We start from the raw sequence: 26,796 nt of genomic DNA, 5'->3' as shown, positions 1-26,796 counted from the left end.
TCTCATCAGAAGTTGTTGTGTGAGTTCATGCATTGGCTGAGGCATACATGACACAGTTGCGTGAGAAGGAGTAACAGAGACCATAGCAAGGATCTCCAGAAGTGTTCCTTCTGGGTCACTGGAGTGAAATATTGCTTGTGTAGCCGCACGGTGTAAATGTACATACGATGAATCCAGATGAAAATGATTAGCATAATAAGTGGTTATTCTGCAAACCTAGCATGAACCCACATCCCCTGAGACCAGCACTGCACACCCGGGCCAATGGATTGTGGTCATTTGAAGAATGGTGACTGGATGATTACACAAACAGAAATGTAGTGTGATCTGATGCAAGTTTGCGTATTCAGTAATATCTACATCGTATTTTGATATTTACACTGGTCTAGAATGTTCTTCAGGTCAGGATCAGGAAGACGGATTTACAGTTAAGGCATTACAGTTGAATCCGGCAAATCAAAACTTACTTTGTGATGCCTCAACTGCTTACTTTTAATTTAAAATCCACCTATTTCATTAAAAAAGATTAAATCGCTTGTTAAAAAAACATGAAAATCGCTTAAAACATTAATTTGAGAAGTGTAAGTTTCTGAATGCACTGCTAGGATATTGAAGGTTACAGTACCACACAAACTATTATCAGTACCTTTGCCTTTTTTAATGTAAGCACATACAACATCATTCAGCCCCATTAACAGCACCAGATATTGTGTCGATATCCACAGCGCAGAAAGAGAGTATTAGATTAACCAGGATTTCACTCATTCTCCACTGTTTATTCCTCCACTTCCTTTCATCTCTTATATCATCAAACACTTGTCCAGGCTAACCTCTTCTTCTCACCCAGTGTGTTCTGTGTTGTACAGTATTACCCTCATAACTTGTGTCCTATAAAAGTGCCATTTTGTGTTCTCCACTGCACACTTGGCTTCTTCACACTTGCTCATTAAATTCTGTTTCATGCTTCCTTTTTCCACATTTATTTCTGCGCTTTCTTTATTTGACCCCTACACATAAGCACACAGAAATGCCCACTTCTAAAAGGTAGCCATTTTCAAAAAGGGGCTGACCCAAAATTGTACTGGGCCTGGGTACAATTCGTTATGAAAAACAGTGGTCCTAGACCTAATTTTAGATAGAACAAAGCAAGCCCATAATAGTAAGTTCCTTATTTTGAGCTTTAACATCAATTACTCACAGTAATAAATAAAATCATTAGACTGATAATGCAACAACCAAGACTAACATGTTGGAGAATAAAGGATTTTTATTCCACCAAATTTCAACAGTAAATTAAAGGTTCATTTACTTATAGACACTTATGGTACACAAGGAGGATACTCCTAGGAACGTGCAAGAGAGAGGTGCTCAAGAAATGAAAGGGTGAGTGGAAAGAGCAAAAGTTTGCGATTTTTAAAAAAGAAATATAGACTGGTTCACCGATCCCAGTGACTTTTTCCTTTGCCACATTTAGTATTCAACCATTGTTCTTTATCACTAATGTAACACAATACAGATTCTTGTGTAGCATTTTTTCACAGATTAGGGCAGTTCGTGGTCCAAGAGGGGTTAAAGCTCAAAATAAGGAACTTACGATCATAGGCTTGCTTTGTTCTATCTAAAATTAGGTCTAGGACCACTGTTTTTCATAACCACTTCTAAAAGGGGCATTTCTAAAACAGTAATAAAAAATATCGGCTTTCACCAATAAGCAGGATTTATCACCACTATTCCAAACATGGCAACGCTACTCCTTCCAGATCAAAAATTACCACTGAAACGCATATCAAGGAATTCTCAATGCAAACCTATGAGAGAAGCAGCCTCACAGCAGTGAGAAACCAAATAGGCTGTTTTTCACTACAAGGACACGCCACACAATAAAGGCACATGTCCTACCTTCCACCTACACAGCACCCTGCCCATAGGGCTACCTAGGGCCTACCTTAGAGGTGACCTCTATGTAGTAAAAGGGGAGTTTCAGACTTGGCAAGTAACTTTATATGCCATGTCACTGTGCCAGTAAACTGGTCACGCAGGCCTTGCAGTGGCAGAGGCCTGAGACATGTATGAAAGGTAACTTCTGTGGGTGGCTTAAGCAGTGCTGTACGCCCACTTGTAGCATTTAATTCACAGTCCCTGGGTATTTAGGATACCACTATACAAGGGACTTACAGGTAGATTAAATATGGCAAACAGGTATAGACCAATCATACCAAGTTTACAATAGAGAGTGCATGCACGTTAGCACAATCAGCAATGGTAAAGTGGCCAGAGTCATAAAGCCTACAGAAACAGGTCAGAAAAAATACAGGAGGAAGGCAAAAAGTTTGGGAATAACCCTGCAAAAAGGGTCAGGTCCAACAGGAACGCAAAGAGAAAGCAATCAGAGAGGGAGTCGAGAGAGGAGAGAGATGGTAAAAGAGAGATAATACTAGCAGAGGAAGGGTGCAAGGCTGGCTTGAGTATTTTTCCCAGGGCTGCTTTTGGTTTCCCAGACTAGCCCTGGTTGGTTTGGGAACATATTTACTGGTTGTAAAAATGCTGATTGCAAAGTGAGACCCATATTTTGTGAGCGGTAAATAGTACACCTAGCCTAGCTGTTTTCAAGCTGTCTTGATATTATTCATTAAAAAAATCAATTAATGTAATTACTAGTGGTGACCTTCTCAATTTCCTTTATTTGCCAACCTCCCCCTGGGTTACGCTTTTCTCTAATTGGACTATACTGGCTCTTTTAACATTCCTGTAAATTATGTTGTGTTTGTTTTGTGTCAGGAAGCATCACACCTAGTTCCATAACCTTTTCAACGCTCTGATTTGTCTACCTCAGTTATGGCATTCACTGTTTCATTTTTCTGCAGCTCAATTATAGTTCCCCTTCACTCTTTACTGATATGAATCCTGAACAAAACATGTGTACATCAAAAGAACCGTATGGCGGCTGTCCTCTAAGAATTTCCTCTTCTCTCCTTTGCCTCACTATTTTGTCCGTGAATGGTCTCATTTTTTGCTGTAAAAGAGGGGTCTACAGGTCGTGAGATACCTCATCCCCTTTCCTCACTGGATGTGGCTGTTACCAGGCCTGCCACCCTGCTCTCTCTGCTTCCCAATCTGTTTCTTGGCATCCCACTCTCCCTGTGGATTACTTTCAGGCCAAGAAGCCCGCCCTCACTTCCCTCTTATGGACTGTTGACTTCCCTTCTCTGGTACCTAGAATCGCCTCTGTACTTTGATGGTTTTTTTTTACTTGGTACCTCTGTGCTTACATGTTTTTCTGTTAATTCTTATTGTTGGAACACATTTTAACTTCCGTGTCTTTTCTCCTTCATTCTTTACGAGTGGTTCTTGCCTTGCATATCCTATTATGTCATCTTTACAATATCATTAAATTCTTACAATAAAGTTCTTAGACGCTGGGGTTTCTATTACATTATACTAGATGAATGAATGTGTGAGGGGATGAAAATGTGTCTAAATGACTTCTAAAACTCATGCACATTTTTGTCTTACAGTACCAAGCATGGGCCAGCCTGCCTAAAGGGACCATCCCTCAGCCATCAGTAGCCCTTGATTCATTCATCGAACACTGTGGCATTGCACAGGCGCTTCATTTAACATGGCAGAAAAGGCCCCATCAGGGCTGAATCGGAAGGTATCAAGGTCTACTCTTTCCTTGCCTCCAGAGCCGGTGGAAATCATCAGAAGCAAAACATGTTCAAGGAGAGTGAAGATAAACGTAGGTGGCCTGAACCACGAAGTGTTATGGAGGACACTGGACCGACTTCCGAGGACGCGGCTAGGGAAACTACGAGACTGCAATACGCATGAGACCCTGTTGGAGGTCTGCGATGATTACAACTTGAATGAAAATGAATATTTCTTTGATCGGCATCCAGGAGCCTTCACTTCCATCTTGAATTTCTACAGGACAGGGAAGCTGCACATGATGGAAGAAATGTGTGCCCTCTCTTTTGGCCAAGAGCTTGAGTACTGGGGAATTGACGAGATCTACTTGGAGTCCTGCTGCCAGGCACGATATCACCAGAAGAAAGAACAGATGAACGAGGAGCTGCGGCGCGAGGCCGAGACCCTGAGGGAGCGGGAAGGAGAAGAGTTTGACAACACTTGCTGTCCGGACAAAAGGAAAAAGCTCTGGGACCTGCTCGAGAAGCCCAACTCTTCAGTTGCTGCAAAGGTAAGACTCTCATATGTTCAACATAGAGGGAAGAGCCTCAGAGGTTCTACTGCCAGTGCAAGCAGGAATCATGCTCATGTGGACAGCTGATATCAAAAGCAGGAACCCTAGACAGATCTAAAAGCTAGCTTCACACAAGGGCGGAGCAAATGCGGTTATGCGTCACAAGAAACAGTAGCTTGGGAGGCCAAGTTGTTGAGGTCCATTGAGCCCAGTGTGGATTGAAAGGCTTCAGTTCCCTGTTAAGCTTGAGGTTTGGCTTCATCACTAATATGGTGAATTATGCCCCTGATCTGAACATACAATGAAAAGAGAGGTACCATTGCACTACTGTGATGCCTAAGAAGGAAATCACCCATATTTACTGTCGGCGATCTGTAGTTTTGAGGAATTGTCCCTCTACTGCTGTCAGACGGCTGAGCTTGTAGGAATGAGATGGAGACAAGAGAAGCAGAGTTACACAGGGTGCATGCTGCTAGCCAATGGTTCTTTACGTTCCCAGTACACTATATTTACGAAGAATGCCAGAGTAAGATCATTTGGTTAGAAGGGCGGCTGTTCAAGATTTGTGGAAGATATGTTGGGCCAGAACATGTGAGAGATAAACTCTGTCACATTAATTAAATGGACAACCTTTAGTTTATTACATAAGCTATGATGGCAAAGGGACGTGAAGATTTTAAGGGGACAACGTATCATCCCCTTTGTGTACAATGTGTATATAAGCCTGACCGGCAACTGAGATGTGGACACTGGGTTCCTGTTTTGATGTAACTATGTCACTGTACAGTTGTCTTCCAAACATGGCCTGCCCACTACAGCCCAGGTATTATTACATAAAGCAGTTGGAAGTCCAAGCATACTGTACACGATTTTAGCGCATTGAGTTTAGTGCTATGAATTCAAGTCGTAGCAGATTTTTGCTGGGTGTACAAAGACTGGTTGATAAGAATTTGTGCTCTTGCAAATGTATAATTGAGTTTTGTGTACCACATTAAGGCCACTGGTGTCTTTTTATAGTTTTAGAAGGGTTGTATACATGTAGATAGGTTTCATGACATAGTTACTTACCCTGAAGTAATATCTGAGTTTTGAATAAAAGCAGATTTCATGACATTGGTCAGGAAGGACCTTACTGTATGAAAATGTATGTCTTTGTTGGAAAGATTTGTGAAAGGACCTCATGAACAATTTAGTACATTGTTTCTAATGTCTGGTGAAAACAGGATTATCTTGGACTGCCCTTAGAGGGTGGATGAGTGAGTAATATAACAATGCTTTTGTAATTGACTGGAACATTCTGTTGCCACAAATGTTATCACTTTGAAATCGTCCCAAAATATGTTTGTTCCCAAAGAGTATGTCCCAGGTGGGGCTTATGAAAGGTGTGCACCTTAGGGGATAAAAATGCTAGTAACATGCAGGAATGATGAACGCAGTGCTCATGAAGAATTCATAAACAGCACATATGGCACAAATAAAAAAGATGAGATGCATGTTAATGCAATATCCATGATAGATGTAGTGACAGAGATATTACGAAACAGCATTGGGTGTAGGGGCGGGGAGGTGGGGAGTTGGCTCTCTATTGGACCATAAGGTGGGCATTGCAACGTTCTATCAATTGGCTGTCCAATTCCATCGTTTTCTCTAAAACATTAGTTGCTGTTGACCACTATTGTGGCACGGTCATAGTACCTATCTTAGAAGGAAGGGGGTGTCAGCTGCGTACCTTTACCACTACAGTGATATTTAACACGTAATTATAGAATGGTCCCCTGCTGCATGGAAACTGTGCATACATGCATATGTATTTGCATACCTAAAGACATAAGAGATTGTATACCAGTATATAAAATGTGTGGTTTGATTTATACCTTCATCTCTGGATTGACACACAAATATAATTGACCTCATATCTAAGCCCGCCATAGTTCTGCAGGTTCTTGTTCCGTCTTGCTGTTCACACTCAGATCTAGACTGTCCTCATGGTGATATTGTCTGCTGTCCTGGTGGGTTTCCAGCCCACCAATCCTAGAAGTGCTGCCTCCCTGAAAACACCCTAGCAGCAGTGTTAACACCGGGCTCCTGGAAGATTTTTAGTAGCTGTCCTTCATGGTGGTCTGCTGATGTTTGTCTGTGGTCCAGGAGTCATGTAGCTGTTCCAATTTTTAGGTGTACACATCTAAGTGTTACCTCCTGCACATTCCAAAATACAAGGCTGAGCCAAAGATGCATGACTTGAGATAGTAATGATGGCGCAGGATTCATGGACAGAGTTTATGCATGATCCCTGAACAATGCCGCATGTAAGAACCATGACAGCAGTTTCCGGATCTTTTCATGATATTGACATGGCTGCTCGTGATAGACTGGTGGTTGGAGTGGTCATGGAGGAATTAATAACCTTAGGGACTGTGCAGACTTCATGACAAGAGAAACCATACACCTGGGTTCTCTGCATGGTGTCTAGGGTCACCTTATTTTCATTTGTGCCAAAACTTTAGTTCATTAGAGGGATGCCAGAGGTGGATACGTGGAGCATGCTGATTTGATCACAGTGAACTGTTTTCGGCATTCATGAAGGAGCCTTTGCAAGATTCAGTGACGTCGTGTTTATGTAGGATTTGTGTAACGAGTGCACATGCATGCAAGCAAAACGGACTCACATCTGGAGAACATGTGGAAGGTTCTTATGTGTGAAGGCTCATTATTGAAATGTGTTTGTTGGTAACGACCATTTACAATAAATATTTAAAAATAATAATCTCTGGGAAATCTGACATTCCAAAGCATTCTCGCTGTGCATGTGCACGTATTTGTTTTGGTGTGCTTGTGTGTGTGAATATATGAGGTGCATGTATAACCGAATTTATGTGGGCCTGACAGTTGTTTGTGTGTGTGAGTATGTCTGCATGTGTATGTATATTTATGTATGCCTTTATAACTGTGTTTATGTGGACAAGTTTAGCCCACATGAGGCAGACTCTCCCAAGTCATGTGTGTTTACATATAGGGCCATGATCCTGTGTGCTATTTGTGTCTGTGTGCATGGATATTTTTATGTGCTTATGTGTGTGTGAACATGTGCAGCCCACACTGTGTGGACCAGACCAGACCAATAGTGTATGTGTGTGTCTCTGCATGTTTATGTATGTATGTGGACGTGTTAAGACCACACAGTGTGCACTGAACCTCAGAGTGTGTGGGTGCATGGACGTGCTTGCATATATGTTCATGAGTGTGCACTGTATGAATGGTATGTGCTAATGTGCGTGAGCATGTATAGACCACACTAATGACTGGAACAGTCATGTGTGTGTGTGTGTGTGCACGAGTGACTGTGTGCATTTGTGGGTAAAGACGTGTGTAGCTCACACTATGAGTACTCAACTGATCGTATGTGTGTGCGCCCATATAGATGCATGTCTGCAAATGGTTATGTGTTTGTGCTTATGTGTGTGTGAGAATGTATAGCCTACACTCAGTGAGTGTGTGTATGAGTGACTCTCCTAGTCTGAGTTGGACGGTTCTACGCGGTCTGTCTTCATCCTAAAGAGAAGGTAACAGGTGAAATAAAGGTAGCAGCATCCGAGATTAGAAGAACTGCGCCAGGTTTAATTGGAAGACTAATACATAAACCCGTAAGGATTCCTAGAAAGACGTTTGGCATGCAGCTTTTCCAAATAGTGCTTCGGTGCCGCTTTGTATTCCGCTTGGCTCTCACGACGTGCATCTAATTATAAATGAAATAAGGACGGAGCGTGCGCCGTCAGAGGATTGTTATTTAGTGGCTGCCGCTGCCGCCTTTGAGCGAGCGCGCGCGCTTCCTTGCCCGGGCCTATCTTGCCAGGGTGCGGTGTAACCAAATACACGTCAGCTGGCGCGGCACAAATCTCGCGCTACTTCTGAATGACATTGTGTAGAGGTTTCAGGAACACATCTCCGGCTGCAGCAGAAAGAAGAGCTCAGAGACCCCTTGTCAGTAGTTACTGTGCGGTCATTCATAATCAAAGTCTGCATTATGTTAAGCGTGGTAATGGTGCAGGGCCTTTATATCCAGGATTAACCTACATTTATAAGACCTACATGTATGTATTTGATAAAATGTAACCAAGATGGCCCTCCGGTTGTGACCAGACCGACAATCACTGTTTACATTAGCAAGGATGTATCTGGAAGCCACCACTGCTGCCTGACACGGGTCAAACCGGACTATTGAGGTCCAAATATGTAGTGATGCAATCATTTTGTAAATGAAGACGCTGGTATCATGATGACCTTGTCCAAAGGAGCCCTGAATAAAAAGAGCTGGTTAGATTATAGGCGGAACACAATTGTCTCACGCACCGTGTGACAGGGCCGGTCTGAGAGCCAAAAGCGGCCCTGGCAAATTTGTCAGACCAACCTCCTCACTGCATAGTCAGTCTCAGGCAGCTTGGTTCGGCTGCACTGAGACTTGTATTTTCATTGCACTGCACTGCTGGAATTACTGCGTCCCATCCAAACCTACAGTGAGAGTGGCCTGAAAGGTTAAAATCCACCCACTTAAGTGAATATTGGCCCCCTGGCCTCCAGCCTACCGGGGAAACGCCCGATGCCCGGTATGGCCAGTCCGGCCCTGGCATCTGACCCCAAACAGATTTTTTACTTATTTGCCTGAAATTTAGCTTAACACACAGTTTCGTCTATTATAAATTAAATCACCTCGATGAAGAAATCCGTTTAGTCTCAAAATTGTTGAAATTCCTCCATCTTTGTCCCTTTTTGTCAAAAAATAAAAAGTATCTAAACACAACTTTTCTCTCACAGACTACTGCAAAGACTGAACAAAGTCTTAACACATATGTCCTGATCATAATTTGAATGGAATTCCCTTGTCTAATTCCACCCGCTCAGTCATGAGCAGGCCCATTGTTAACACACTTGGATTTGCCGTTGTTGTAACTGCCACTTTCTGGTTGGTTGAGGCAATGCCCCCGCCAGGCAGAACCTACCATTCCCGTCAGGGGCAGGTGATTACATACACTGTAAAATCTGCTCTCACCTGTGTGTAGCGTGGCACTGAGCACTCTGGCTTACCACAGAGGCAATGTGTAAAGCATTGGCACAGCCTCACTCACTCACAATAAATATCTTGAGCGTCACAAAAGAGAATTTACATGTGATCATGTGATGTATGTAAATAATGTTTATATTCAATGTACATAATAATAAAAAAAAATCATGCATCTCTGGGCATAAATCACATTGGGATTTTGTACTAGCAGTACTAGGCCCAGCTGTGTTCAAATGACATCAGTAATATGCACACTTGGGAAAGATCCTAAACTACACCCCCTCTAGCTCACTTATGCTGTGCAATACATTGCCCACCCCGATCAACCCTAGCAATTCTTATAATTCAATACCACACAGTTATTGGCTGCATCCCGGGTCCCAATGATATCAGAAATATGTACCTACACAATGTTTAATACTTTTTAGCAGCGCCCCAGGCCGAGGCTGCGTGGATAGAACCATTGTCACATGTTATGCTATTCTGGCAAGAAATCAAAGTATCATACACACTGTCATCCAGTGCCGTTAATCTCGGGCGATTCCCCACTGTCACTCACACACACACTCACCCTGCACCGCTATGCGGTGCAACGGATATCAGACAAGTCCGTATGGAAGCTCCTGAACACATACGCACTCAGCACACTAATGCGGTGCACTGATAGCCAGCAGGTCAGTTGGTTACACACTGCAGACCCCATGTCCTCAAGCCTCTGTCTGCCCTCCAACTTACCTCAACTATTCTACCCCCACAGATTGAAGACATCCCACCCTCTCCCTAGCACTTGGTCACATGTGACTGAAGTCACTCTTAGTCAGCGTCCCAGGAAGGTGGCGGGTGTAGGCAGCAAGGTCAATTAGGAGGCAATATGCAAAAGGGGTTTGGTAACCACTCGAGAAGTTCACCCACAGGATGCAGGGCAAACACGGGCCAGGGCAATAGATGATCACACCAAAGGGGTCCCAAGGGCCTTTCAGCACCAGTCCGGCTCTGCGAAGTACAGGGGGAGGTCACGCAGTCACTTGACCCGCTTCCGATCAAGCTCAGAAGCCTTCCTCCTGCCCAGTCAGTCATTCTCACCACCCAGCCCTGAGCCGGCAATACTACATGGCAACGCAGTGTCATCGGGGAAGACCGGGTGAAGAGAGGGCCAATAGTACGCCACACTGAGTGCCAAGTAAGAGAACAGAAGATGAATGGAGAATGAAGCAGGGGGCAGCCTCTCGAAAGGAGGAGGCACCCCAATTAGGAACACATTGATCAGAGCCACACCCTGGTAATCCGGGCACAATGTCGGGTGCATGATAATACGAGTCGCACCAGACCACACTGGTCACACACAACGAAGAGTTGCAAAATCCGCACCGCCTTAGAAAGGAGGCACAACATCCAGTGGAAGTTGATGTTGTCCACACCAGACATAGTCCTAAAGTCAGAAAAAGATATCCGGCAAAAACCAGGAGGAGAAGGACAAAAGAGCAAAACGTTTTAGGGAAATACCCCTAAAAAGGGTCATGTCTAACAATCGGGTGCAGCAACAATGAACCTGAATTTACCAGATTTACCAGACATAACATCTAGACAGTAAAATCACCTTTGGAGTGTTGTTAGTGCAGATCCATTTTGCTGCCCTCTCCTTACCCTCAGGAATCGCACAGTGGAGCATCTAATGCTCTCCTGCCAAACCACAATATCCCCTGCCCTACGCCACCCTTCCCACCATCTTCCCTCCTCATCCACCCCATAGATGCAGTCCCTCCATTACATTTACCATCTGCTCGGGACAGGTGGTATATGTGAGCGATAATCCCCACATATAAAGAAATACTATACACATTGACAAGTTAAAAATCATTCCTGGATTCTGTCAACTATTGCTTAGGGACTTTGATGGTCTTGGCAAAGGCCTACTTAATCATATGGGCTAATTTCTTGGCCATAACATGTCAACCACTGACACTAGGGTTACAAAAAGCTCTTAGGGCTCACTAAGGTACAACTTTGTACTACTGCTTTTTACCTTAGAGTAACCAACAATAAATTCAGATTTTCATGTTGTACCCTAGAGCATTTTGTATATCTTGATCCCTACAACATCAAGTAGCTCCTTGAACCAGGTCGAGCCCATCATGTTCTGTCATTCTGGGTTCTGGGTGAGGGTCCCAGTGATAAAAGTATGCCATGAACATGTCGTAGGTGGGGTTCCATCATAAACCTGAACTGGTTTCCTTTGGAGCAGGGTCATGTAATCGGATGGGCTAATTCCTGATAAACATTTGTACTTTATCCTTTTGATTAAGTATTTTATGTTGAAGAGAAGGTAAAGCTTCCTATTTACTTTCCCGATTCCCCCTTTTGGTGATATATGCACATTAATACATATCAGGCATGATCTACTCCTGCGCAGTATTTTATACACCATCTTCACTTGATTCGAATTTAATAGGCATGCCCAAGGGTTCCCTCAATCCCCTCCTGAAGAAGTTCTTCTGAGAATTGTAATATCCCTCTTCTGTGGTTACAGGCCCTATTCACTGAAACCAGGTGGCTTCTCTCGACACATAGGCAACATCACACTGTCCTAATACCTGTTGGGATATCACCGTGTGCCCTTCACTGAGGTCAAGAGGATCCTTGCAGTATCACCAAACTTAAACAATGGCATCGAAAATGCAAAATGAAATGAAATGAAACGAAATGAATGAAATGAAATGAAAGAGACATTTATAAAGCGCATGGCTACCCGTAGGCCTCCCAGCGCTAAGAAGAGAGCGTACAGGTAAGAACTAATTATCTGGCTGGGAATAGATGAGTCTTCAACATTTTTCGGAAAGAAAGATGATCTTTCGTCAACCGAATATGATCCGGAAGGTCATTCCATTTCTTGGAGGCAACATAAGAAAAACGTTGTCCTCCACTTCTGGCCCTCATGATTTTTGGTACTAAGGCCATGCGTTTATTTTCAGAGCGGAGAACTCTTTTAGGACAATATGGGGAGACCATTTGATGAAGTATTTGGGGACCATTGGAGGTTAGAATCTTGTGGGTAATGCAGAGAGCTTTAAATTGAATTCTCTCAGCAATTGGGAGCCAGTGAAGATGACTCAACGCTTTCCTCACTGATTCTCTCCGAGGAATATGCAGAAGCATTCTTGCTGCACAATTCTGAGCCTTCTGAAGAAGGTTTATAGTGTACTGCAAAGCTCCAAGATTAAGTGCATTTGCGTAGTCCAGGCGTGACATTATCAATGCCTGGAGAAGCAGCTTCTTCGCATAGAAGGGTAAAAGAGGAAGAATTTTTCTCACCATTCTCATCAGTCCAAAGCAGCACCCTGCCACTTTCTTTGCCTGGGCCTCATGTTAAGTTTGTCATCAAGCCAAACACCTAGACTCTTTATATGGTCTTTGGGTGTGGGCAGATTCCCCATAGAATTGGGCCAACTGAATGACAGACCAGGTTGCCAAGTTTTGCCCACTATCATAAGGTCCGTTTTTTCTCCATTCAATTGTAGGAAGGAGCCCTTCATCCAGGCTGAGATTTCCTCAAGGCACCTAGGGAGCTTGTGCACAGTATCTCCCGATTGATTAAGGGATACAATTAATTGTGTATCATCGGCATACGTCACTATTTGTATGCCGAATGGTTCCACAATTTTTGCTAAGGGGTGCATATAAACGTTGAAAAGAATCGGGCTCAAAGAAGAGCCCAGTGGCACTCCACATTTCAATTGCATGATCTTAGAAATCGTTTCGTCTTCAAAGACCTGAAAAGATTAATCTTCCCGGAAAGATGTTAACCACCTCAGTGCGGTTCCTGTCACCCCCAATTCTTGACATCTGGAAATAAGAAGTTGGTGGTTGACGGTTTCAAAGGCCGCACTGAGGTTTAGGAGGATTATTGCTGCTGATCCACCTGCATCCATGATTTTTCTCGCCTCCTCAACTACAACCACCAGAGCAGTTTCCGTGCCCTGATGGGGTCTAAAACCCGTCTGTGTTGGGTGGAGGCGATCATTGTCCTCAAGATATGATGATAAGATGGAGTTTACATGTTTCTCAGCCAGTTTTGCTATTCCAGGTAATAGTGAAATAGGGCGATAATTTGCCAATATTTCTGGATCAGATCCTTCCTTTTTGAGTAAAGCTCTTACCATGGCTTTTTTCCACTGAGCTGGTACCTTCCCAACTTTCAATGATATATTGATAAGTGCAGCAATAGTGGGGGCTACTTCTATAGATACCTTATTCAAAATGGTCGGAGGAGCCATATCTATTGGGGAGCCTGATTTTAATTTATTCAATAGAGATATCAAGCCCTTATCCTTCAGAGGTGGGAAGGATTCGAGATTAGATTGTGGAGGGTCTCTTAATACTTCTGATTGTTGTTCGTTTTCCAAGCTATCGAATGTTTGAAAAGCTGAGTAGATCGCCTCAATTTTTGCATGGAAAAACTCAGCGAGGTCATTGCATCTGTCCAGTGAATCCCTTGACTTAACTTTATTAGTAGGAAGAGTAGTAAGAGATCTAAATATTGTAAAAATTTCTCGAGGAGTGTTTGAGGCTGATATAATTTTTGCCTCGTAAAATTTCGATTGTGCAGTGCGAATTTCTAATTTATAGAGTTTGATAGCTTCACGGTAGACTTGCTTTTTCTCTAATGTGTAATCTTTCTGCCACTGCCTCTCTAGCTGTTTGCATTTGTGTTTCCGATCTTTCAACTCAGGGGTATACCATGCTATTTTTTTGGGACCTTGTTTAATATCTCTGCATTTTATTGGAGCTATCTGGTCCAAGGAGGCTTCGATCAGTTATTGAATTGTCTGTTAGCTACTTCTGGGTCATCATCAAGTACCGGGCAAATATCAGTGAGGGTATCTGCCCAATTTTTCAGCGGGAGTTTTGACCAATTTCGGCTAAACTTTTCCATATGGTTTCCTGACATCTCCTTTACAGGTGGAGACCAGGAGAAAGGGATCAAATAATGATCGCTCCACAGTACTGGAAGAGGATTATCAACTGCTATGTCAGCATTGGTAAAAATAGGGTCAAGAAGGTGTCCCTTAATATGGGTCGCTCCCTTCACTTTCTGGGTAAGCAGTAGTGCATCTAGTGAGTAAACTAATTCTTCCACACCAGGTGCAGTGCTCTCTTCCAAGTGAAGATTTAGGTCGCCTAACACTGAATAATTTGGCAAAGTACTTATAAGAGTTGCTATATTTTCAATTAAATCACTATAAAAAGAGCCAATGACTCCTGGTGGCCTATAAATTAAAATACCTGAGAAGGTGCATGTTGGAGTGAAACTTATGGCAAAGGAGCAGCTTTCACAATCGCGGATTGACCCATCTTTGATTCGGCAACTAAAAGGCTCTCTATAGATTATAGCAAGCCCCCCACCTCTACACCCTATATGATCTTGCTTTTGGATATAATATTCCGGCGGAAGAGCCTGGATTACAGCTGGATTAGACCAGTTCGTGAGCCAGGTTTCCGTAAGAAACATAATCTCAGGACTATGATTTTCCAAGAGGAGCCGTATTTCTGACGCATGTTTAGAGAGTGAACGGCAGTTAATCAAGCACATTTTATACTTAGTGGCTGGAGGAGGGTTGTTGGCCGCCGAGCTGCCAGTCTCCAGGACTAAAGGCCATTGTGGACACGATTTATAGACAAAAGGGGGTCCCAAACAGGAATGACAGCTGTGTTGTCCACACAACTGCCTTAACTGTAAGGCTGTATAGGTGCGTAATCTTCCCCCCGGCCAACCAGGGGTCCTGGCCCCTGGGCCCGGCTGGGCGCGGACGGGCGCAGACGGGCTTGCCTCTGGTGCGCATGCTGCGCGCGTCCGCTGCGCGGACGCGTCATCTGCCCCTTTTGACCCTGGGTGCGAAAATTCCCCCGGCAACTATGCCGCTGACCCTCTCCTCCCAAGATGTCAGCCACCCCCGGAGTATTCAACACAACTCCGTCCCCACAGGTAGGCAATGAAGGAAATGCGTTCTTTTCTTTAAAAACGCTCAATTCAATTTTAAAAACGAGCTAATTCAATTTATTAAAACGAACAAATACAATTTTTAAAAACGTGCAAAATAGCGATTAAGAATCTACAATTTCACCGCAGCAGACTAACATGCAGCTCGCTACTCTGTGAGCTCTCTTCTGGCGCGCGGTCGCGTCATCTGCCCCTTTTGACCCCGGGCGCGAAAATTCCCCCGGCAACTATGCCGCTGACCCTCTCCTTCCAAGATGTCAGCCATCCCCGGAGTATTCAACACAACTCCGTCCCCACAGGTAGGCAGTGAAGGAAATTCGGTTCTTTTCTTTAAAAACGCTCAATTCAATTTTAAAAACGAGCTAATTCAATTTATTAAAACGAACAAATGCAATTTTTAAAAACTTGCAAAATTGCGATTCAGAATCTACAATTTCACCTCAGCAGCCTAACGTGCAGCTCACTACTCTGTGAGCTCTCTTCAAAGCTGTAAGTATTTTGGTCCAAGTATTTTGGTCCATATTTCTCACAAAGAAATCAGAAATGAGTAAGAGTTTGAACTTTTTACCTTGATTGCTGACTCAGAACCGAAACCATTCAAAATGATCCAGTACACTGCAGCATGATTAACTAATCTATTAAAACCAGGGGCTCTCCAATGGCCTGCATAAGGCAGAAGTAGAATGTATGGTGGCCTCTCAGATGACATTGCCCCTCATTCTTTGAATGGTTCTCATCTCCTTGCACATTACATCCTTTTATACAGACCTAAAGCCACCACATTTTTTTACAGAGATTTCTATAGGGCAAACTTGACCCGAATCGGGTATCAGAACGCTTTACATAGCACCAGTTGCATTACATAAGGACACATTCATTTAAAAAAAAAAATGTTTGTTAGGCACGGGGAGATTACGTGATTTGCCCAAAATCGCAAGATGTCCAGCGTCATTGTCAAGACTCAAACCCAGTTCCCCAGATTCGAAGTAGACTGCCCTAGCCATTAGGCCAACTCATCTCCCCAATACATATGCTGCACACTCCTTAAAATAGCCGAGGCATAGCACATGCCGGAGGCCTGCAAAGGGCAGCCAAGGAATAGTAATACAGCTCCGGATCTCACCCAGTGTAAGTATTCTCAGGTTGCCTCACTGGAATAGTAAGGCAGGCAGAGGTACCAGGTATTTGCCTGATGATGTTCTGGTGAAGGACTATCATGCTTAACCTGGCATAAATTTGTAGATGATTTCACTGAGTAGATGCTCTTATTGCGTTCTGTGGCTGAGGGATTTAGGCTCTTCCTGCTTCCGAGGTTATTTTAAGTTCGATATGCTATTGTGTTTCAGCTCTGCCTGAGCAAGTGTTTGGTGTTTCCTGAAAGAGATGTCAGTGATCCCTTCCAGAATAAAAGTATCTCGTGGCCAAACACGTCCCAAGCTTTAGCAAATGCCGCACAGTTCCAGTAGATTTTCAATGCAATCTGCAACGCGAATCCAAACTGCTGCGGAGGCCACAGGAAACAGGGCACAATATTTTCAATATTAGCATTGTGCAAATATTTATCACTGCACACATTCAGATCACCAAGATCCCCTAAATGTCTTGCAGCTACGAATACCAGTTAATGTAAACTACAAAAGACAAGGAATTGATATGCAACTGATTGGAAGCCATGCTTGGAAGAAGTCAGTTACCAACCGTAATTCACGCTTTTGTGGTGGCCAAAAGACAAGTATCAAAATCAAAAAATATAAATTCTACTGCATCAAAATGAAGATGAGTGATGACGCTTCTCGGAACGCCAGACAGTAACAATCCATCACAGTCATTATTAGCATTGAATTAAATCCTCTGCGTTTCAATGTCCAAGGGAGCAGCAGCACCTGACGTATTTTTACCTCTAAGCAATATATATATTCTTGTCCTCATTTTTTCACAAATTTAGACTACTTCTTTACACAGTGGGCCAAGACCACACACGTGAGTTCGGAGGAGTCTGTTGCAAAAATACTTTTGACCTCGAAAGCCTATGTGCAGTGGATTTTCACGCACCTTCTCTTCCTTAGTATGGCCATCTTAAAACCCGTGACACAGGTCATTGCTTGCTCATTGATTTTACACAATAGTGGGTTACACATCGTTAATAAACCAGTCATAATCCCAAGTAGTCTCTGCTGCAGAGAGAACTACGACACATTGATAGTGAGGTGTAGAAATATGACATATTAATGGTGATGTGTAGAACTACGACACATTGATAGTGAGGTGTAGAAGTACGACACATTGATTATGAGGTGTAGAACTACGACACATTGATAGTGAGATATAGAACTATGACACATTGTTAGGGAGGTGTCTCTGTGAGACCTCATTGATGCGTCTGACCTCTGCCTTGGTATCACCTCAGCCCAAATCACTTGTCTGTCCTTAAGTAGGTCCATCGTCAATTCGCTGTAGCTATTTTCTTGCATATTTGCACTTCATACATAACATGAGGTGTAAGGATATAAATAGGTGTCTCTGGGTTGTGAATCTGAACTTATCTGGGTTATCTGGGTTGTGAGTCTCAATATTAACTTTTCCTGCATACTTTATGCTATTGATGTTATGATTTCCATGGTATATTCCTTTTTAATTCTTAAAAATGTACAGCATGAGTTCCATCAATAATTGATATTCATCTGAAATAGTTTGTAGCAAACATAGGGGCATATTATCAAGAACGGCGTTAAAATTATCACCGCTTTAGCGACAGGAAACTGTCGCTAAAACGGCGATAATGGGCTTGATAATATGCCCATGTGAATTCCCATAGAAGCCCAGGTTCTGGTGTAAACCTGGGCTTCTATGGCAATTCACAAGGTCATATTATCAAGCCCATTATCGCCGCTTTAGCGGCAGTTTCCTGCTGCTATAGTGGCTGTAATTTTAATGCCGTTCCTGATAATATGCCCCATAGCTACTGGTTGAGCTAATGGTTGAGTAATCTTGGCTGTTCACAGAACTGCCTTGCTCTGCACTTCTTTCGTGATGTGTACGTATTGTATATATTGCAGTGGTATGCGCAGTGGTATGCGTAGTGACTTTTTTTCTTTTTGGTCCTGTGCGCATCAACATATCCAACTAATGTGTTGGACATTACACAGCATCTTGGGCAGATTAAATGCATTGCCATATTGGTTTAGCAATTTGCTCTGGCATTTGCCTTAGCTGATCAAAATTGCATTTGGCCAGTACACCAAATACAACATTATACTGTGCTCTGCTTAGTTAGTACAAATGATGGCACAAGTGGTGCAACAGTGTCTGTTAACTACTGCAAAATAGCTCAGAAAATGGTACATTAATCTTCACATGTGAGCCTCAATTCCATTTAACACTTGCTCAAAATATGTGGCAAATTTTCTTCCTCTACCTCACTCTGCTGCAGGAGTAGTAAACGCTCTGAACACACGTCTTGAGTAATATGTTAAAATGCGGCTCCTTACCTTTCAAACGTCCACCATTATGAGCTCTTAGCTGAGTCCCTTTGATTAAATGAGTTTTATGTATATCGTATTTACTTGGAGCTCAAATAACAACAGGCTTTTTAAACTCTGCTACAGGCGCAGCTCTTAAAGCTGGTAATTAATTCTTCATCTCAGCACCTCATTCTGCGATCCACAATATTTAAGGTGCTAATACTGGGCCCGATTCACAAAAGTAATCTGAGACAAAATCCTAACTTTATGACTTTCGGTATTCACAAAAGGCATTTAGTAGTAGTATAGTTAGGATTCCTACTACTAAATGCCTTTTGAGAATACCAAAAGTTGTAAAGCTAGGATTTTGTCTCAGATTACTTTTGTGGGTGCAGTATTGACTGGGTGCGATATTATATCAGTTCTGAAACTCAGAATGGGAGATAATGATGGAATACCTCGTGGTTTCACCAAAGCTGAGGTTCAAAATCCAGCATCTGCAGTATTTTCAAAACAAAAAAATCAGTAATGTTAACTGCCCAAATTTAGGTATAGAAAAAGTGAAGTATTACCACACCAAATATAGTCCTGAATCAGGATTACTGCTCGATGTTGAAAGAGGTCATGAATGTGTTACACCCCCTGCTGTCCTTCGGCTTCATTGCTCAAGCTAGCTGGGGCATTCTCAGCACACACCAACAATGCTTTTTACCTGAGAGAAAAAGGGAGCTTTATTCGGACAGGCACACAGACTGCGTACTTTTAACATTACAAACATTTTATAAAACCCCGCCTCACTAATACAATTATTTTCCTGTTCCATAAACCCTCCAACAATAAAGTCTCCAATCTATCATCTAAACATTCGTTCCTCACCATCCCCTTTCCTTCTATTCGCTGTCCTTCACACTCAACCCAACCATCACTCCCCTGTATTCCCTCTGTTTAGACTACCCTGAAATGTCTAGCCCTTCCGGGCTGTCGCAAGCTCCTCATTTCCTCCACATATCCTAAAGCGTCAGCTACGTAACAGTCTGTATACCTACCCCACTAACAATTACCTACTCCATGGAACCCCTAAAAGGAGGAGGGAGGGCAGGGACAAAAACCTAACACTGCCTACCTCCAGGACCTCAGTGAATGACTGGGGCACTCCCAGGGGACACAAACTGCTAATAAGGCCCCACCCTGAGCATAAATAGCCAATGGGAAGTCCTGGTGGCCTGGACTGCACCAACCACCCGAAGAACCCCGGGGGTAGACATTCTTTTGATGTCATCTCTGGCACGCCCATCAGGCAAGGAGGCGCAGTATAACCAGATCAAAGAAAGAGCAAAAGGCATCTTTATTAGGATAGGCATGCAGACTGTGAACTTTTAACATTATAAACATGTTATAAAATCCCACCTCAATAATACAGTAATTTTTCTGACCACCTCACCCTTAAACCTACCCCAACAATAAACAGTCCCCAATCCATCATCCAAACATTCATTCCTTGCCATCCCCTTTTCCTTCCATTCTCTGTCCTTCACACTTAATTCAACCATCGCTCCCCTGTTTTCCCTTCTGTCATGACTACCTTGCAAGGCCCCCAATGCTTCCAGCCTGACTCAAGCGCCTCCATTTCTGCCACCAGGAAAAAACCCTGACAAGGACGTTTTCCTGTCTTCCCCATCGTTCTTACTTTCTGTGATGTGTATTGTCGACAGTACTATGGCTGTCACCCAAACAGCCTTCAACCTTTATCTTGAAGAAGAAAAAAAACAGCACAGTGTAACTTGGCTGTCGCCATAACAGCCTTTCAGCACCATCTCTTCTTTGACAAAGCCATGGCTAACCTTTAACTGATTTCCAATAAGTATAGTTTACTCCCCATAAAAAACGTGTGAACTCCATCCTGCCCAAAACATATAAAATATTATTTTTTGATGTCTTTGTGTTCTATCAAACCCACTCTCCTCACAGAAATGCTGCATCTCTCTATTCAAATTCCTCCTAGCTTACTGAAACACAGAATATTTACTGTTCTGCACCAGACCCTTCTAGGAACCAATGCTGTCCAGAAAACATGAGTACTTGACCACGACCTCCCAATCAAATCTAAGTCCTTCTCCCTTTCTTTTAGTTGTCCCAATTCTGACGATTACACCAAGTCATTTTCTCCTAAATGTACAACCAAGACATCTGGATACGGTCTCACCGATATCAAATCTGATAGATAAGTAAGGAATTGACCCCATTTCATACCAGCCCTACCCCACCATTCAATACTTATTTCTTCAAAACAAAAACCCAAGTTAAGTCCACAAGGCCTCTCCTCTGCTTGCTTAACTGCCCATTTTATGAAGAATGGCCCACAATCCAAATGGAAAATGCTTCTAGGACTGGTCCCACCATGCAACCTGGAATAAAAGGAAAACATTAATAACAACAACTCACAAATTGTCAACATTTCTAATGTAACGTAAACAGCAATCCGAGGACCATCTGCCCAGTCTTCTCAGTTCCCGCATTGAAAATCCCACATGGCGGCTTCTGATGCCATACTGATCATAAAAGAATGTGTACCACAATTTTCTGGGTTCATCCCCCATTCGACCCAGTATCTTCTTCAGTACCCCCCAGAACCTGCATTGCTGCCAGCCTGGACCCATCCGCATGTAGAAATAATAGCTCATTTGTTGCGCCCCCCTGCTGCCCTAAACTCAGGGCAAGCTTCCACCAGCTACACTAGTCTCCCAATCCTGTAGAACAATACCTTTACTCCTTTTCCAACCTGGTCCGTCTTTGATCTTGCTAGAAGAATTCTTACTGATCGTTCAGTTCTTTCAATGTGTTCAACTCTGATACCCCAATCTCTGATTCTACCCAGAATTTCTGAAATCCCAAATGCCCCAAAAAACTACCATGACATGCACAACTTGAAAAATAAACCTTCAAATGTGGAATAACAGCAACTTACCAAACCCTTGATCAGCAACACCATTCTCCATTTATACCGTATCTCTCCTGGACTGGCCTTTTTAAATGCTTTTGACCAACCTGACAAATTCCTCTTACCCACCTCTCCAGCCGAAGGCTGATACCTCAAAAAGATTTTCGATAGTTTTTCCTGCAAGTTTCCCTGATATGGTGGTGGTGGCTGACACTGTTCTATCAATGTTATCCATAAGGAACGTGACCACATCCTCTTGCCTAGCAACTTTCCCTTCTGTGTCGTGTTCCTTGTGTACTGCGCCACTTCTCAAAAATACCTCCCATACATGCCTGTACAAAGCTCTTGTGATCACATCAATTAATCTTTCCATCAACTCCATAATCCTCAACCTGCTAGATCTCAAACCTCCTGGTACCTGGGTTTCTGCAGATCCACTCTAGGAGCCAAAACACAGAATATTTTTCACTGTGAACGAGACAAGACGACGTCTGCAATGTTAATGTCCACACAGAGCACATGCTTGGCTCTAAATATAAAGTTGCACATCAAGCAGTCTAACATTATTCTCTGAAGTAGTATTAGCAGCCTTTTGTCCATAATTTCATAACCAACCTGTTGTCCACATGAAAACTCAGTCTTATTTGCAAACTTCTGTCCCCATACCGCAAGTGCCACCAGCAAAGGAAAGAACTCAAAGAATGCAATGCTTCTATCCGCCTCTTAATTAATTTTTTGGGCCACTTTTCATCACACCACGACCTTTCCAGAAGAGGCCAAAACCTTCTGCTCCTGTAGCATCTGAGTAGATCTAAACAAACAATACAAAATCCTTATCCACTGACCACATTCTGACACCATTAAAGCCTTTCATAAACATCAGCCAAACCTCAAAGTCGGCCCTGAAATCAGCTAAAATCGGCACCCTGTGATGCGGCAATCTTTCAGTCGCCATTGCAAAAGCAAGTCTATGACAAAAGGCTCTGTCTGCCCTCACCACCCTAAATGTGAAATATAGATGTCCAAGCAATTATTGAAACTGATGAAATTGGAGTTTGTGAGCTTTGATGGCATTCTCCAACAGCCCAAACAGTTCTTGCATGGCCGGTAATGCACTGCTAAACTACTTGCCGCATGCAAAGTGGGCGGTGGTCTTTGGGGATACATCCATTGAACCCATAGTTCATTGTCAGCCTCTCCCCATGGCTTCTCTGGTTTTAAAACAGTCCTTGCCCTGAATTCCTCATCATAATGCAACCAGGCAAAACCCCCAAAATCCATAGGTGTTTTTGAATGTGTCCATATATTTCAATATAGATACAAATCTCTCTGGCAATTTTTCACACTAGATGCTGGCATAAATGAGGAACGCCGATGACCATGTGTCAATTGTTATGGGTAACGCAGCCTCTTGGTCATCTCCCATGCTTCTTCCCTGTACCCTCCTTTGATTACAACACTCTGTGAAACAACTTAAATACATCCACATACTCCCTTTTCCAAATGTTTTCTTTTGTCGCATTGAATAAGTGTGCCCCATAAGGCAGAGATACCCCCATGTATGGAAATCTTTTCAAACCTTCAGATGTGCTTTTTGATTCTGCGCCCCCCGATTTCTTGTCTTTTTCTTGTTTGTTCTCAACCACTTTTTCAGTCTTACCACCAGTCCCCTTCCCTTCTTCATTCTTTTGGTTGTTGTGTTGTCTTTATCTGAAACTTCTTTTGTACTTACCTCCGCCGAACTGAAAACAGTGCCTACGCCCTTATCTTGTGTGTTGGTCTCTACCCCCTTATCCACTAAGTCAGTGTCCTTGACTCTACTCTACTCCCAACTACTTCACCACTTTTTTTTAACCTATTGCTATCTTTGTCCTTTCTGGCGACTTTCTTCTGCTTGACTCTCTCTTTTGCCTGCTTCCAGTGTCTTCCTTATTCTGCTTCCAAGGCTGTCGGTATTCCTTCCTGTAATACAGCATTATTGCTAGATACATTAGTGGTTCCCTCGGCCCCTTTTGCTCCTGTTGAGTAACCTTGGCTTCTTTCTAGTGCAGTACTTCCCCTTCTTCCATTTCCTCTTCATTATCCTCCTAATCTAGCTTGCATTCCATCTCTTTATCCACCTCATAACCACTAACACCAGGACGCTCTCCATCCTCCACTCTGCCATCAAAGGATTTTCAGTTAAATGTGGTCTTTGATTGATACAGCAGCAATGCATTATTTCCATCCTTCGCTGTCGGGGTGGTTGCCCAGAACCTCTCCCTCGCTTCGAGCCGATTGTCCCAGGTTGCAGCAAACTTGGAAGTCGAATTCTCACTGCAGCTGATGACCTTCTGTGGTGTCTTCCTGGTGACTCCTGCAGGTAACGCCAGCCTGCCGGATCTGTGGCCCTGGTCCCTAATCTACCATCAAAAGATTTCTTCTGGGTTTCCACTGCACTGTGATCCACCCACACCCATCTTCATTGTGGTGCACTTACTGTTTTATATGTGGTACCTCATTTTGCTACTTGAAAACATTCTCACCCCTACTACTCCATTGTGTGCTCCTAGGAGTGACTGCATGGCTAACTGCACTGTCCTGAGGCATGTATTCACATTTTTCCTAATTAATGTAATTGCCCCAGAGGCTTCTGCCTCAAACGCCTTTTTTTCATTTTGGGCCATTGCTTTTGGTTCCTTCACTTTGCTGGCGTGCTATTCTATGCTCTCCTCCACCCTCCACCCCTTCAATTAGCTTCTTCTCATTGCTTTCAATTATTTTTGGACAAGTGCTTGTACTGCTGCTCACTTGCAAGCACTCTGCTGCTCCCTGGTTGCTGGAATTGGGCAGCTATGCTATGCGTGGGTGGGGCTGACACTCCTCGTGTCTTCCCCTTCACTGCACCCGCCTCAGCTCTCGCTGCATTTTGTGTGCCGGTCGCTTCTCCTGGGGTCCGTGAGCACAAGTGCAACCTCGGCCTACAAACGCAATGTCTTCTCCTCTCTGACGGGTGAGTTCCTTCATCTCCACCGTGCGCTGCACCTCAGTTGCCACTCCCCGTCTCACTCTTTACTGCTGCAGAACATTTTAATTGAATTTTAGCTTGTGGCGTGCAAATTGGCTAATACGGCTGCCGCATCAACACTCGATGTGGACCGTTTAGGGCCCGTGAAGTCCTACCTAGGCTTGCGACAACACCCCAAGCCTTATAAAAGCCTCTCTCCTGGCATCACATAACACCTTCAATGCCTCCCACACTGCCAAAGCCTTATCTGCCATAATTCTTTTTATATTAGAAGACTGACTACTCTAAAATACCTAGGCCTATCAATGGACAAAAAACCTAACACTGCCTACCTCCATTACCACATCAAATCACTGGGACACTCTCAGGGGACAGGGGGCACCACCTGCCAAAAAGGCCCTTCCCCGGACCTAACTAGCCAATTGGAAGCCCTGGTAGCCTGGACTGAGCCACCTGCCTGGAAAAACCCCTGGGGTGGACATCCTTTGGATGCCACTCCTGAGAGTCACTTCTGCTGGTAAACCTATGAACTAGAAATTGGAAACCGCATATTTTGCCTTGTTCTCTATTCCTCTTACCTGTACCTTTAAAACCAGAATGTTTCTGTGAAGGGGTACACCAGGCAGCTTCCTTAACCCCTTCTGTACTCCAGTGAGCTGTTGGCCAACGGGAGCACTCCCTCCCCAGTGCTGCGAATGGCCAACGGCCGTCGCAGCCCCGCCCACTCAATAGAACGCCCGCACCGCGTCGGAATTGCCGCCGCGGTGAAGGCGTTAACAACCTCATAGTTACTGGGTCTCTGGTCCTTTATTTTCATTTTGTCATTTCTTGGGTGTGGCCGCAGTTGTTGGATGCAACTTCTGATCTGAACCTGGTTGCAGGCCACTCACACAACCCGCACATTTTTGTGTATGTAGGATTTCCATACAAACTTAATTTTATGCACACAATCTGTACAATATAATTTACCGATTTCAGTCAACTGCTGTTGGAAAACGAGGCAGCATCTGTGAGGCCTGCACAAATAACATGACTACATTTGTCCTTCACTGGGAACCAAACACCCAATTGTAGCGCCTGACTCTCAGAGGGTAGCGTTGCAGAGCAGTCTGAGGCTTATTCAAGGGAGGTGGTGGTGTGGGCTAGTAATCGCCATTTGCAAGTGCGCAGAAATAACACTCAATAATTGATTGTCCAGTCTGTACTTTGCTTTATAAAACTAAGAATACATTTATTAAACACACACACTACTCAATACTATGCACCAATTTACAAATATACATAAGTTTTTGGAATTACTTTGTGACATTGCATAACATCTCCACCCCTCCCGCGAAGGGGGGTGGAGTCTAGTACCACCACTCCCATGTATGCACATCATCTTGCCCCCAATGCAGTTAGTGGATCATAATCTGGAGCAAGGGCCCTGCGCACAGGCACCATCCCAGTGGCGACCCACCTCAGAACTTCCACCAGCATTTAAAATAGGTAACCCTGCTTTGGTGACACACAACCCTGACCAAGCATTTCCTACTGACCAGTATGCACCTCTATATCTTAAGGACTAACAGTCTGGGTTCTTCACCTAAGCGCAGCAGCAAGAATACATGTTTACGCATCACTTTAAAGCTACAGTACTCATAACATTTGGATATCATTACAATGCATTGCAATTACAGCCCCTAAAGGCATCACAGATAAAATCACAGGTTTAAATAAATACAGTCAGACACCCTAGCAGGAATGTCTAGCCACTTAAATCCCCTTTGCTTATGACTCCACCTTAATCATGTACTTCACATTAAACACATGAACTCCAGTCCCTCTATAAAGAATAACATTAGTGAAAGCCTTTGCGGTGGAATTACACCTCTTCATCTCCAGGGTATGTCCTTCTCCAGACATCCACCACCTCAACCCTTCACTCCATGAAGCACTTTTCAATTCACCCTCAGCTGAAGAACAAAATTTCCAGCCCAGAAGGTGATAAATGCGGGCTGAGCCATTGAGGGGTTATTCTTTCCAATCCCCAAGACACTTAGGGTGAGACTTTTCTCTTCGTGCAGGGGGGAGACTGTGCTTCTCCAGCAGCTCCCCCAGCACCTGCACCTTCATGTGGTCGTGACGCCGTCCTCCTG

The 26,796-nt window shown here is 43.7% G+C and overlaps 1 protein-coding gene across 4 annotated transcripts in view; it reads left to right on the top strand.

Annotated features, from left to right (window-relative positions):
- Positions 1-26,796, top strand: part of KCNB2 (potassium voltage-gated channel subfamily B member 2) — a 1,207,953-nt gene that overhangs the window by 573,800 nt on the left and 607,357 nt on the right. For all 4 annotated transcript variants that reach the window (XM_078687150.1, XM_078687151.1, XM_078687152.1 and 1 more), the window contains one exon: positions 3,516-4,198. In XM_078687150.1, the coding sequence (XP_078543276.1) occupies positions 3,620-4,198 (579 nt within the window). In that variant the 5' untranslated portion in view covers positions 3,516-3,619. The remainder of the gene's footprint in view (positions 1-3,515; positions 4,199-26,796) is intronic.

The sequence above is a fragment of the Lissotriton helveticus genome, chromosome 4_1 (genome assembly GCF_964261635.1).
Source record: "Lissotriton helveticus chromosome 4_1, aLisHel1.1, whole genome shotgun sequence".
Classification (NCBI taxonomy): Eukaryota; Metazoa; Chordata; class Amphibia; order Caudata; family Salamandridae; genus Lissotriton; species Lissotriton helveticus.
This window is presented reverse-complemented; position numbering and strand designations above follow the sequence as displayed.